Below are 14,093 nucleotides of genomic sequence, written 5' to 3'. Positions count from 1 at the left end.
TGCAGGCTTTGGGGTGGACTAGGGATGAGGGGTTTGGGATGTGGGAGGGGGCTCAGGGCTGGGGCACAGGGTTGGGGTGCGGGGGAGATGAGGGCTCTGGCTGGGCATGTGGGCTCTGGGGTGGGGGTGGGAATGAGGGGTTTGGGATGTGGGAGGGGGCTCAGGGCTGGGGCACAGGGTTGGGGTGCAGGCTCTGGGGTGGGGCCAGGAATGAAGGGTTTGGGGCACAGGCTGCCCTGGGGCTGAAGTGGGGAGAGACAACTCCCCCCACCCTCTCTCGCCGCAGCAGCTCGGGGCTGGGCTGGGCTGAAGGAGAGGCGCCTCTCCCCGGCTGCGGCAGATCCGACGGGGCTGGGCTGGGTTGGGCTGAGGGAGGGGCGCCTCTCCCCTGGCCGTAGCCCTGAGCCCCTGCGCGGGGCTTAATAGGCAGCTGGCAGCTTAGAGGGATTCGAGGTTTGAGCAGGAAAGAGGCCAAATGGAGATGTGTCCAGGGCCGTTTATAGCTTATGCCAAGTGAAGGGAATCCCCCATTGTTCTCACTGTGGAAAATTACAGATAATAAGATGGGGTTTGGAGTCACATGGGCAAGTCACATGTCCATGCCGGCTTCCTTTAGTCACAGCAGAGGCCATTCCCCACACTCCAGTTAGAACGTTCACAAGCAAGTCCGTTTGGTGTAGACAGGCATCTCCCATTGGGAGTTAAGTGTTCTTTGATGGGCTAAATACCTTATTGGTTTCAGAGTAGCAGCCGTGTTAGTCTGTATCCGCAAAAAGAAGAACAGGAGTACTTGTGGTACCTTAGAGACTAACAAATTTATTAGAGCATAAGCTTTCGTGGACTACAGTCCACTAGTCCACGAAAGCTTATGCTCTAATAAATTTGTTAGTCTCTAAGGTGCCACAAGTACTCCTGTTCTTCTTTTTACCTTATTGATGTTACCACACAAGCAAACATTTGAAATACAGGTACCTCGTTAACATTCATAACTTCAGATACAAATGTGATACATGCCTAGAAATACCATAATCATATTCAGCAAACCAAATGACCTTTCCATAGATGCCTTACTTGACAGACTTTGTACAAGATTTGTTGCAGTTGTATAACAGTGGTAGCAGCAATGATCTACATGGTCATATTCTAATCAGATAACATCACACCTCCACACGCGGATCCTGCTGGGCTGAGCCTGCCTGCCCACACCTGCTGCACCTGGAACGGAGGGGCAGGCCCGGCCCTTGTGTCGTGTCAGAGTCAGGTGCAGCCTCACCACAGAGTCCGTGTCCCGGGGGGGGGGGGGGGGAGCTGCACAGTGATCTCCCACCTCTGTGCAAAGAATTTTTAATTGTTTGGCGCTGAATTCCCTCAGGAGCAAAACTCCATTTACAGGCTCTGTGTCTCTCTGACTTCCTCAGTTCCCAGGTGAGAGAGACCAGGCTCCTTCCCGCAGCCAGCCCTTTCTCCTGCACCTCCCAGCCCTTTGTTCCCGAGCTGGGGTCTCTGCCCAGCTTCCCTGCTGGGGGGTGGGGACATGCATCCATGTGTCAGTGTGCTGGTGATTGGGCTTTCCGTTGTCTTCTCAGTTCTCCATTGAGATGGCCTGTCCTTTTTAATGACCCATTCACTCTGCTCAGACAGCTGGGCGACACACACACTCCTGTGGCTCTTAGCCGGCCCTGAGAGCAAACTTAATCCGCCGTCCCCCACCGGTAGCAATGCAATGTCTGAGGGAAACTGAGGCACTCACATTGGGCTTGTGGATTTGGTGTTTCCAAGCCCATGCTGGAGCATATCCACTGCATTGTAACCCTGAGTTCACAAGTTGCTGGCCCCAGGTCTCACGGCCGCGCTAACACATCTGTACTGCACTGCGCAGACCTTCTGACTCGGGGCTGCGGCTTGAGCTGCATTCACACTGCACAATGACAGGGCTTGGACCCGAGTCACAGCAGGACTCAAGCTCTGACACACCCCCTGGCAGGGTCCTGGGACCCAGGCCCTGAGTGCTGCTGACCCGCGTCACACTGATTTGTGTGTGAATGGAAGGGGGGCTTGGGCTCAAACTGGAGTGAGAGTCCGGGCTTAGTGCGCTGTCCCTCCCCCACCCCATGCTGTGAGACATCGACAGCGGGAAGCCCTGGGTTCAGGATTGTCAAGGTTCCTTCCCCACTCTGAACTCTAGGGTACAGATGTGGGGACCTGCATGAGAACCTCTAAGCTTAACTACCAGCTTAGATCTGGTTTTGCTGCCACCACCCAAATTATTTATGAGTCATTTGGGAAACTCTGTCTATCTCCCCCCGCCCCCGAATATCTCCCTCCCAAGTACTATAACCCTTCCCTGGGTAGCCTTGAGAGACTTCTCCACCAATTTCCTGGTGAACACCGATCCAAACCCTTGGATCTTAAAACAAGGAGAAATTAACCATTCTACCCTTCTTTCCCCCCCACCAGTTCCTGGTGAGTCCAGATCCAACCCCCTTGGATCTTAAAACAAGGGAAAATCAATCAGGTTCTTAAAAAGAAGGCTTTTAATTAAAGAAAGAAAGGTAAAAATCATCTCTGTAAAATCAGAATGGAAAATAACTTTACAGGCTAATTAGATTCAAAGAGCCCAGACGAACCCCCTCTAGCCTTAGGTTCTAAGTTACAGCAAACAGAGGTAAACCCTCTAGCAAAAGGAACATTTACAAGTTGAGAAAACAAAGGTAAAACTAACACACCTTGCCTGGCTGTTACTTACAAGTTTGAAATATGAGAGACTTGTTCAGAAAGATTTGGAAAGCCTGGATTGATGTCTGGTCCCTCTTAGTCAAAAGAGCGAACAACCCCCAAAACAAAGAGCACAAACAAAAGCCTTCCCCCCACCAAGATTTGAAAGTATCTTGTTCCCGTATTTCAGAGTAGCAGCCGTGTTAGTCTGTATCCGCAAAAAGAACAGGAGTACTTGTGGCACCTTAGAGACTAACACATTTATTTGAGCATAAGCTTTCATGGGCTACAGCCCACTTCTTCGGATACATCTGATGAAGTGGGCTGTAGCCCACGAAAGCTTATGCTCAAATAAATGTGCTAGTCTCTAAGGTGCCACAAGGACTCCTGTTCTTTTTGTTCCCTTATTGGTTTTTTGGGTCAGGCGTCAGCCAGGTTACCTGAGCTTCTTAACACTTTACTGGTAAAAGGATTTTGGAGTCTCTGGCCAGGAGGGATTTTATAGTACTGTACACAGGAGAGCTGTTACCCTTCCCTTTATAGTTATAACAGGGGTGTTCCATTCAATACTGTCCAGGTGCTTCGTACTGTCTCTGGGACCCCCAACAGGCTGGGGTGCTGTCCCCGCTATTCCTCTGCAGGCCGGGCTGCTGCCAGGTCCACAGCTGGTCCTTGAGTCTGACCGGAGGCTGCAAAGCAAAGCAGTTCGGGAGCTCCTGGGCCAGCTCAGCGGGAGTCTAACATCCCCCGGGCTCAGGTCCCTCAGCCCACACGTTACACCCAGCTCAACTCCCTCGGGCCAGAAGTGTGTTTTACACCCGCCCCAGCCACACCTCTGCTCTGCTGGGTCCCCAGGAGCCCTGGTGGTGTCACTCCCACCACAAAGGGCCAAATGAGCGTAGCAGAACCCGCCCCCCAAGGTCGCCCCCACATCAATGCACCTTCTTGGTTCCTATGGACCTGGCTGGCCAGCTGGGGGCCCTGCTGCTGCCGTCCCTTCCCAATTGGGAACGGCTCTTAGCACGTCCCCATGGCACAGAGCTCGCCACACGCTACTGAAGCCCCACAAACCCCACCCCCGAAGGGGTCCGTGTCGTCACGAGGGGGGAAACTGAGGCAAGGAGAAAAAGTGACTTGCCAAAGGCCTAACGCAAACCAGTTACAGAGCTGGGAACAAAACCCAGGAGTCCTGACTCCCAGCCTCCCCCCCGCCCCCGTGAACCTCTGGCCTGCGCGGCGATCCAGCGGCACCCCCAGACTCACGGTGCAGGGTGTAGTCTCCGAACTCCTTGGTGCTCAGCGTTCTCCCATCCTTGCTGATGAAGCAGCACTGGTACCGGGCTCCCAGGTCCTCCGGGCTCCTGACACGAAACATGAGCGTCGTGGCCAGAGTGGCTGAGCCTTTGTTCAAGGGCAGCATCTGCGTCTGGACTTTGTACAGAGTGTTGATGGGAACAAGCGTCTGCTTCTCCCTGTCGCTCACAGCCGGTTTACCCTCAGTGATGGGCTTTAGCTCTTCATTTTCGTACTTTGCCCACGTGGCCTTCGTGCCCACCGGGCAGTGGTAGCCAATGCACACGAGGGAAACGTACTCCCCGGGGACCCAAACTTTAGGCCCCACGATGTCGCTCACGGTGAACGTCTGGCTGGCGGCTAAAGAGAGAAAGCATTGTAGAGACACGTATAGAGACAAGAATCCCATGCACTGCTACAGACTAGGGACTGAGTGGCTAGGAAGCAGTTCTGCAGAAAAGGACCTAGGGGTTACAGTGGACAAGAAGCTGGATATGAGTCCACAGTGTGCCCTTGTTGCCAAGAAGGCTAATGGCATTTTGGGCTGTATAAGTACGGGCACTGCCAGCAGATCGAGGGACGTGATCGTTCCCCTCTATTCGACATTGGTGAGGCCTCATCTGGAATACTGTGTCCAGTTTTGGGCCCCGCACTACAAGAAGGATGTAGAAAAATTGGAAAGAGTCCAGCGGAAGGCAATAAAATGGATTAGGGGGCAGGAGCACGTGACTTATGAGGAGAGGCTGAGGGAACTGGGATTGTTTAGTCTGCAGAAGAGAAGAATGAGGGGGGATTTGATAGCAGCCTTCAACTACCTGAAGGGGGGTTCCAAAGAGGATGGAGCTCGGCTGTTCTCAGTGGTGGCAGATGACAGAACAAGGAGCAATGGTCTCAAGTTGCAGTGGGGGAGGTCTAGGTTGGATATTAGGAAACACTATTTCACTAGGAGGGTGGTGAAGCACTGGAATGGGTTACCTAGGGAGGTGGTGGAATCTCCTTCCTTAGAGGTTTTTAAGGTCAGGCTTGACAAAGCCCTGGCTGGGATGATTTAGTTGGGGATTGGTCCTGCTTTGAGCAGGGGGTTGGACTAGATACCTCCTGAGGTCCCTTCCAACCCTGATCTTCTATGATTCTATGATTATTTATACCGCACCAGCACCCCCGTCAAGGGCCAGGGCTACACTGCGCGGGGTGTAATGAAAAGCGGCCCCGCCCCAGAGATTCTGCAATGGAGGTGAGGGCGAGAGATGCCGGAGACACGACAAAGGTGAGGGGGAGCCCCAGGAAATGATGGGAACGTTCTGACTCTGGGCTGTGCAGTGGGCCCAGCTCCCCGGCTGCCTGGCCGTGGCTGCATGTCTGGGGTTCCCGTGGAGTCTGAAGGGGAGCAGCAAGGAGCTTTCGGGGGGGCTGCAGGGAGCTGCTTGGGACAGAGATCCGGGACAAGCCTGCACCAGTGTTGGCACTGGGTGGTGGGCCGGCGTGGGACTGCTGGAGGAGGAGGCTGGGCTGCTGCCATCGCTGGGAGATGAGGCGAACGCCCGACGTCTGCGCTGAACAACGTGGCAGATGACTGAGCGTTCGGGACGACGTGTGCCGGGTGGAATTGCTAGGGAGTACTGGGCAGGGGGTGTGTGTGGATTGTGCCCCTCCCCAGCTTTTGCCGTGTGGCCTTTTGGCTGTGGATCACCTGTGACGTGAGGCCAGTGGAAGACCCAGGCTGGATTCTCCCAGGGCCTGCTGACAAAGAAAGGGCTTCTGAAGAAACAGCCTGAGTTTCGGCTGACTCAGGCCTTTGTTCTGACCCAGCGATGGAGCAGGGCCCTTGTGGGGATGGGACAAGCGGTGATCTCTGGTTATGAGCAGGTGCTTTTGGGGGGGTTGTGGGGACCCCGTGGGAGAGAGAATCTCCATTCTAACGCTGCTGCTGTTACCCCACGGGTGCGTCTACACTGGAGCTGGAGTGCAAGGCCCAGCTCATGGAGCCAGGCCTGTGCGCACACGGATCATGCTAACCACGGGGGGTACAAGGGGCAAGCTGCCCACGTCCGTGCCGAGCATCTAAGACAGGCACATATCCAGGCGGCCAGCCCCTCTTGTGCTGCCGCGGCTGCACAGCTAATCTTAGCCAGCTCCCTCGACCAGAGCTAGTGCTGCCAGTCTCACACCTCAGCCTCGAGGTGCAGGCCCACTCTTCATGGGGGCAGAGGCGGACACAGAGAAAGGGAGACCAAGAGAAATGTACCGACTGGCTCAGGACTCTGAAATCCAACTCCTGGTGGATTTACCGAGGGCCGGGTGACCAGACAGTAAGTGTGAAAAATCGGGACAGGGAGTGGGCGGTAATAGGAGTCTATATAAGAAAATAAACCCAAATATTGGGACTGTCCCTATAAAATCGGAACATCTGGTCACCCTAACCAAGGGCCGGTCAGTGCAGCCTCCAGGCGCTGAGCCCAACACGATGGGAACAGTGCTAGCCTGCAGCGGGCCTCTCTGGGCATCCTTGCGCGGCTTGGAAGTCAAGGGGGAACCGGGCGTGAGGCCTCGCAGACATTTACGGCTCGTTTGAAAGCCCGGTCACAGGTACCCGCATGTACAGCGAATGCTGCCCACGCGTTTCCGTTCTAAAGGGCCACGTCAGGCACCAGGACTCTGTCAGCCGGCGCCCGTCTGGGCTGACACCTGGCCCGGCTCTCCCGGGTACCGTTGTTTGCAAAGAGCAAAAACAGCTCAGCCATTATTAGAGACGGAAGGAATTGGGGGGAGGGACCGGGGGGGACACAGACAGCTTTGTCACCAACTGTACTGGGGGGATGAACCCCTCTGGTGTCTGCTGGGTTGGTGTTAGACCCTTGAAATGCAGCAGGGACCCTGCCCCAGGGACACTGACGGGCTTTTTTAATGGCCCAATGAAAATCGTTTCTTTGTGCGAGTGACGGTTAAAAACTAGACCTGGCGCCCGCCGCCGGCAACGCACTGAACTACTGGCACCACACACGGGTCTGTAAACTCAGACCTGCCCTGCCGGGAGCCCCCGGGACCGGGCGTGTGGGGAGATGCAGGAGAAAGCCCCGTGCAGCTGCACCCGGCCGAGCCATCCCTTACCGCTGCTTCTCTTGTACAGGAATAACGCGACTCCAGCCACCGCCAGCGCTGAGCCCAGCACGGACACCACCAGGACTATGACACTGACCTGAGTCCCCTCACCTGGGGAGAAAGGGAACCTGGGTTTGGCCCCCATAGCCAGCCAGTCCCCTGCCCTGGGGCCAGATGGGAGCTGGCGCCCCCTGGAGGGGACAGGCCCCATGTCCCATTCCCCGCCCTCTGAGCCAGCCAGTCCCTACCCTGGGGCCAGATGGGAGCTGGCGCCCCCTAGAGGGGACAGGCCCCTGCCCCATTCCCCGCCCTCTGAGCCAGCCAGTCCCCAGCCCTGGGGCCGGATGGGAGCCGGCGCCCCCTAGAGGGGACAGGCCCCATATCCCATTCCCCACCTCCTGAGTCAGCCAGTCCCTGCCCTGGGGCCGGATGGGAGCTGGCGCCCCCTGGAGGGGACAGACCCCATGTCCCATTCCCGCCCCCAAGCTGGCCTGTCCCCTGCCCTGGAGCCGGATCAGAGCCAGCGCCCCCTAACAGGGAAAGACCCCTGCCCCATTCCCCGCCCCCAAGCTGGCCTGTCCCCTGCCCTGGAGCTGGATCAGAGCCAGCGCCCCCTAACAGGGAAAGACCCTGTGTTGCCCCCTGAGCCAGACAATGTCAAGCTGTCCAAGGGAGGGTGAGACTAGTGTCCCTTCCCCCGGTTCTGCGGCAGGAGCCCGCCTCCCTTCCAGCTGGCAGGCCCCTGACACCAGCCCCCGCTCTCCCTCCCTGTCCCCTCACTCACGCTCCAGGTGCACCCGCACGCTCCGGACGATGGGCCGGCTCAGCGTCTCGTGCTGCACCTCGCAGCTGATCTCAGCGCCCTCCAACTCCGCCGCGGGCTTGAACTGGTAGAACGACTCCAGGTTGAAGGTGCCATTAGGGTTCACGCGGGGGGCTTCTGTCCGGACCCCGTTGAGGAGCCAGTTAACAGCGATGGCTTCTGGGTAAAAACCCTTCACGTCGCACGTTAACACCTGGGCCTTGCCTTGCACAAACGTGGGGGCGTGAATGTTCACCATGGGGGAGACTGCAGAGGGGGTTAACGACACCAGGTCCGTGTGAGTTGTTACACGGACGCTCAGAGAGACAGCACCACCCCGGGACAGCCCGCGGGGCGAGGCCAGGATCCAGATCCCACAGGACAGGCAGAGCAGGGTACGAGGCAGGTAAGGTCACCAACTAGCTACTCGCACGAAACCGAACACCCTTGCCCCGCCCCCTGCCCCGCCCCTCCTCTGAGGCCCCGCCCCTGCTCACTCCATCCCCCCTCCCTCTGTCGCTCACTCTCCCCCCCCCCACTCACTCGCTTATTTTCACTGGGCTGGGGCGGGGTGGGGCTCCAGCTGGGGGTGCGGGCTCTGGTGTGGGGTCGGGGATGAGGGATTTGGGGTGAAGGAGGGGGCTCTGGGCTGGGGCTGAGGGGTTCGGAGTGTAGGAGGGGGCGCCGGGCTGGGGGTTGGGGTGTGGGGGTGGGGTGTGGGCTACGGATGGGGTGTGAGCTCTGGTGTGGGGCCAGGGATGAGGGGTTTGGGGTTGGGATGAGGTGGGGATTTTCCCTTGTTACGTTTTATGTGAGTCTTACTGTTGAGCCTATGTGAGTTTTACTGTTTTGCATGAATACGGTTTGTGCCTCAGTTTCCCTGTGTGCTGCACCAATACCTCGGTGGTGGGAACAGGGGTGTGAGACTTCGGCTGAGACCTCTGGGGCAGGTGAAGCTGCTCCAGCTGCCTGCCCATATGCTATAACCGGTGCTCTTTGTAACCTGAGACCCAGGAGGGGGATGCGACCAGGTGACTCTGCCCAGGAAGCGAGACAAAGACAAGGAGGAGGAGCAATGGGAGTGTTGGGGGTGGGGTCGCTGGAAGCTGGGCAGTTTGCTTGGGGGGAATGGAAGAGGAGAAGTCCAGGGCATCTGGCCCACGACTCCCCCAGAGGGACTTGGCTGAAAGTCACTGATTTCTGTGCTAACAAGCTCTGCCCTACGCTGTGATCCTGTTGACCAATAAACCTTCTGTTTTACTGGTTGAGAGTCACATCTGACTGCGAAGTGGGGGGTGCAGGACCCTCTGGCTCCCCCAGGACCCCACCAGGGCGGACTCGCTGTGGGAAGCGCACGGAGGGGCAGATGCTGAATGCTCCAAGGTCAGACCCAGGAGGTGAAGCCGTGTGAGCTTCTTGCCCTGGAGACAGTCTGCTCACAGAGAGGAGACTTCACCTGCCTGACTTCGTAGGGAGCAGTTACAGAGCGTCACCCAGGGACTCTGTGACAGGGTGCAGGAGGGGGCTCCGGGCTGGGATTGAGAGGTTTGGAGCATGGGAGGGAAATCAGGGCTGGGGCAGGGTACTGGGGTGCAGGAGGGGGTCAGGGGTGCCTGCTCTGGGCAGCACTTACCTCAAGCAGCTCCTGTAAGCAGCGCCATGTCCCACCTCCGGCTCCTCTGTGGAGGCGCAGCCAGGTGGCTCTGCACGCTGCCCCATCCACAGGCACCACCCCCACGGCTCTCCTTGACTGCGGTTCCCAGCCAACGGGAGCTGCAGAGCCGGAACTTGGGGCAGGGGCAGTGTGCAGAGCCCCCTGGCTGCTCCTACACATAGGGACCTGACGGGGGACATGCTGCAGCTTCTGGGAGCCTCTCGGAGCCACAGCAGGCAGGGAGCCTGCCTTAGCCCTGCTGAGCTACCAACTGGACTTTTAACGGCCCGGTCAGCAGTGCTGACTGGAGCCATCAGGGTCCCTTTCCGGCCGGGCGTTTCGGTCAAAAACTGGACACCTGGCAACCCTATGGCCAGGCCTGCCTGCCGCAGCACCCCCACCACTGTTACTAGCCACACCGCCGTGCCCGGGCATGTGCACGCCAGCGCCAGCACCCTGGGAGCGAGGAGACGGGATGGGGGCGCAGCTTTGGGAAGAGGAGGAATCTGGCGAAGCGGCAGCTCTGGGACCAGAGGCCCAGAGTCAGTGACTGGCCCCAGGTTGCTCAGGGAGTCCGGAGCAGAGCTGGGATCTGAACCCAGGTTTCCTGAGGCCCAGCCAGTGCCCAAACTACCGGGCCATGCTTCCCCCAGGAATGCCCCCACCCCATCCCCTGGGGCCGGCCAGTCAGTGCCTCCCGGAGCCCTTCCCCCTCTGCCCCCCGCCCATGCTGTCACCTCCGAACACGAGCTGGAAGTCTGTCTGCAGAGCGCCCCGTGGCACAGCGGCGTGCTGGACCTGGCAGGAGAAGGTGACGCCCTGGTCCTGCTCCGTGGGCTGGAAGGTCAGAGAGCTGCTGACGTTGAAGGTGCCGTCCGGGTTCCTCTGGGGCGTGGGGAGCGGGGACGCCGGCAGGACCTCCCCAGCCCTCAGCCAGGTCACCGTGATGTCGGCCGGATGGAAGCCGGACACGGAGCATTTCAGCAAGTTCGGCTCCCCCCTCAGCACTGCTTTACTGGGGACGGCAACGGTGGGCACAGCTGCGGGGAACCAGAGGGCATCAGCAGGGAGAGCTCGGGGGAGGGTCGGGGGGCCCCAAGCATCCCCTGCTGGGCTGGGTGGTTCCTCCCCCCAGGACACCCAGAGCTGCCCAACTATGAACAGGAACGCCAGGGCAGGCAAACAGCCCCCTGGAGGCACCAGCTCCTGGCTGGCGGGGCGGGTGGGGGCTGCCAAGTCACGTGCTGGGAATTTAAGGAAACCCCTTGCCCACCTATCCCCGAAACACCCTGCCCAGCCCCAGCGACACGCACAGTGTGGGCCGTGCCCAGAGCAGAGGGGCCGGCTGCAGAGCCATTTCCCGCGCCTGTCACCCCGCTCCCTCGCCAGCACTGACCCAGCACTGCCAGGTGCAGGCTCTGCTCCCCTCTGTCCGGGCTGTGGATGACCAGGCACTGGTAGGCTCCCTGGTCGGACACGGTCACATTGCGCAGAACCAGAGAGGCGTTGTCGCTGGCGAGCTGCTCCGTGTCCATGGAGGCCCCCGGCCGGAAGACGTTGAGGGAGTCATCGTATGACACCAGCTCCTGGTCCTGGAAATACCAGTGCACAGCCAGGTACTCTAGGCTGATGGGGGCGTCCGCCACGCTGAAGGTGCATGGGAGGAGAGCCTGGGAGCCCAGCTGAGCCGCCACTGGGGAATCCACCATCACCTCCAGCTGGGCGCCTGCATGGAATGGAGCCCGGTTCATCCCCAGCCTGCTCCAGAGAACGGCTCGCAGCCAGACACAGGGACGCAGAGAAGTGGAGCCAGGAGAGGAAGGAGAAGAGGTTTGGGGAGGGGGATTAAATAGCTTTTGTTCAACTAAATATCCTCTAAGTCGGGACCTTTAAACATCCAGTCTGGGGGCCAGATGCGCCACACACAACAGGTTCGCCAGAATTTCAGCTTTCATTTAAAACACAGTACGTTTCTACCCCTTGTCACGGAGTGTGGGGGAGACCCGGCCCTGCACCCCCGGCTTCCTGCAATTCACCATGACTCTCAGCTGGCCAGTAAAGCAGAAGGTTTATTTAGACGACAGGAACACAGTCCAAGACAGGTCTTGCCGGTACAGACAACAGGACCCCCTAAGATACCCCCCAAGAAATGCATAGGGGAAATTGAGGCACCCACACAGTATTCAGAGAAAACATTAAGAACATTCCCACTTCATCACACCCCTCATGGCTGCAGAGAGAACCTTCTGTGTGTGACTTATGTAATGATACTGCCTGAGTCTGCAGAGAGCCTGAGCCCATCGCTGTGGGAGGGACGAGCTGCCCTGAATGTGACTGACACGGTGACGCTGCCTGGGTCTGCAGAGAGCCTGAGCCCATTGCTGTGGGAGGGACGAACTGCCCTGAATGTGACTGACACGGTGACGCTGCCTGGGTCTGCAGAGAGCCTGAGCCCATCGCTGTGGGAGGGACGAACTGCCCTGAATGTGACTGACACGGTGACGCTGCCTGGGTCTGCAGAGAGCCTGAGCCCATTGCTCTGAGCTGCAAACTCCCCTGGCTCTTATTAGTCTGATTGGAGCCTCAGTTGTACCGCCCCAGGATGACGCGTCAGTGTGAACATGAACTGTTGGTCACTGGTGGTTCTGGTGGCTGGGGGAGGGGCTGGCTGCGGGGCAGCAGATCCATGCACCCCGGAGGGAGAGAGACACTGGGGACGGGCGATGGACAAAGGCAAAGGCAGCGATATCGGTAGATGGCGAGTCTCTGGTTCATGGAGGAGGTGACACCGTGAACAACAACCAGACGTTTAGTGCTGCCTGAGAGCCGCTCCCTCCCCTGTGCAAACCTTGTGCGGCCGTGGGAGAGACTCAGGCCCCGATCCCTGCCTGGCAGCAACTGGGGAGAGGGCTGGGTCCTTGCCCATATACTCACAGACGCCCCCGAGAAGCAGAGAGAAGAGCCCGACTCGCGCTGCCATAGCCCTGGCCGGGAGGGGCTCCAGCTGCCTGGCTGCACCTTAGCAGTGTGCAGATCCTGGGCTTACAGCAGGGAGCAGTGACCGGATGCTTTCACTTTCCCTTCCCGTATAGCTGGTTGCCTTGTCTCTGCCCTCTGCACAGCCAGGCAGTGAGCAAACAGAGCCATGCCCAGGCCTGCTGGGTGCACGCCAGCCTGGCCCTGATTTACACAGTGTGACGTGCTGCCACACGGAAGCTAGTCTAGGTAAGCATTGGCCGGGAGGGGGGAGGGGGCGCCAACCTCTGGGGCCTGGCTCCCGGGAGGAGGGGAAACCGTTGATCCGAGCCAGGTGTTTCTTCAGTGCAACCCTCTTTCCTGACAAAGGACAAGCCGTGGTGGCCCTGGACATAGCAACCAGCAGCGCCAAGCTCAGAAACCTCCACGTTTGCCCCTCTTCTGCCCCGTGGAGCGCTGTCTCGCTGTGTCCCCTCAGGGCCACGCTCCCAGCTCCCACAGGCTACAGCAGGGACGCTAACCCCTGCACTGCCAGCCAGAGAACACCTGTAACCCGCCCGGCTCCACGCAGTGCCGCGGCTCCCTGCCCCCACGATCTGTACCTGGGTTCACACCTGGGGGCCTGCCTGCACCCGTGGGCTTTATGGGGGTGTCTTAGACCTGCCCACAGGCAGCCAGAAGCACCCCGCAGAACGTGAGTCAGGGTTAAAGTCCCATCCTTGTGTCCCCTCGGGGGCCTGACGCACTTTATCCCCCAGCTCTCAAGGCTCTACCTCCCTGGGCGTGAGGATCAGATGGCTCCTCGGGATCCAAGAGGATTTTATTACTGTCATGGGGTGTGACGCTGCTGCCTGTGGGAGCCAGCTGAGGTCACTCAATCAGAGTGAACTGCAAACAAAACGGGGCAGACAAACCCCAAACGCTGGTGGATCTTCCAATACTTAGATTTACCAACCAGCATAAAACAGCTTCTGTAGAACCTCACTGGTTACTCAGAAGTCCAACCAACGCAGTTCCCTTAAAGTGCCCAGCCTCAGGCCTCCATCCAGACACACCTGTCAGATATGATGAGGATTCCTGACAATCTGATCTCTTCATATAAAAGAAAAGGTTCTTCCAAACCCAAAGGGTCAGCCACACACCCAGGTCCAATTATAACTTAGATCTTACCCAAAATACACGCTACTAGCCAATTCTTATTAACTAAGCTAAGAAAAGAGAGAGAGTGTTGGTTAACAGATTAATATACATACAGACTTGAATTCAATTCTTGAGGTTCAGATACATAGCAGAGGTGAGCTTGTCGTTGCCAAAAGTCCTTTTAGAAATAGTCCAGAGGTTATAGTCCAATGTCCATATTCAGGGTGACTCCAGTCAGTGACTGGGGATCTCAATCCTTATGGCTTAAGGTTTCCCCCTCTTGAAACCCAAAGCAGATCTGAGATGAAGCAGGATCGTGTCCCAGGGTCTTATACATTTCCAGCAGCCTTTCGGCCTGAGAAAACAATAGGCCTAACTCTCCTTCCAAACATCCTGGCAATTAGCACAGGGTCA

At 58.1% G+C, this 14,093-nt stretch overlaps 1 protein-coding gene across 1 annotated transcript; it reads right to left on the bottom strand.

Moving 5' to 3' along the window:
- Positions 1-3,050: 3,050 nt before the first annotated feature.
- LOC128836641 (signal-regulatory protein beta-1-like) lies at positions 3,051-11,417 on the bottom strand. Its single transcript, XM_054027105.1, has 6 exons — positions 10,960-11,417; positions 10,301-10,603; positions 7,892-8,176; positions 7,117-7,218; positions 3,979-4,368; positions 3,051-3,404 (listed from the first exon to the last, which is right to left on the bottom strand). The coding sequence occupies exons 1-6, from the start codon at positions 11,312-11,314 to the stop codon at positions 3,343-3,345; spliced, it is 1,497 nt and encodes a 498-aa protein (XP_053883080.1). The 5' UTR covers positions 11,315-11,417; the 3' UTR covers positions 3,051-3,342.
- Positions 11,418-14,093: the final 2,676 nt, after the last annotated feature.

Source organism: Malaclemys terrapin, chromosome 4 (genome assembly GCF_027887155.1).
Source record: "Malaclemys terrapin pileata isolate rMalTer1 chromosome 4, rMalTer1.hap1, whole genome shotgun sequence".
Taxonomy (NCBI): domain Eukaryota; kingdom Metazoa; phylum Chordata; order Testudines; family Emydidae; genus Malaclemys; species Malaclemys terrapin.
This window is presented reverse-complemented; position numbering and strand designations above follow the sequence as displayed.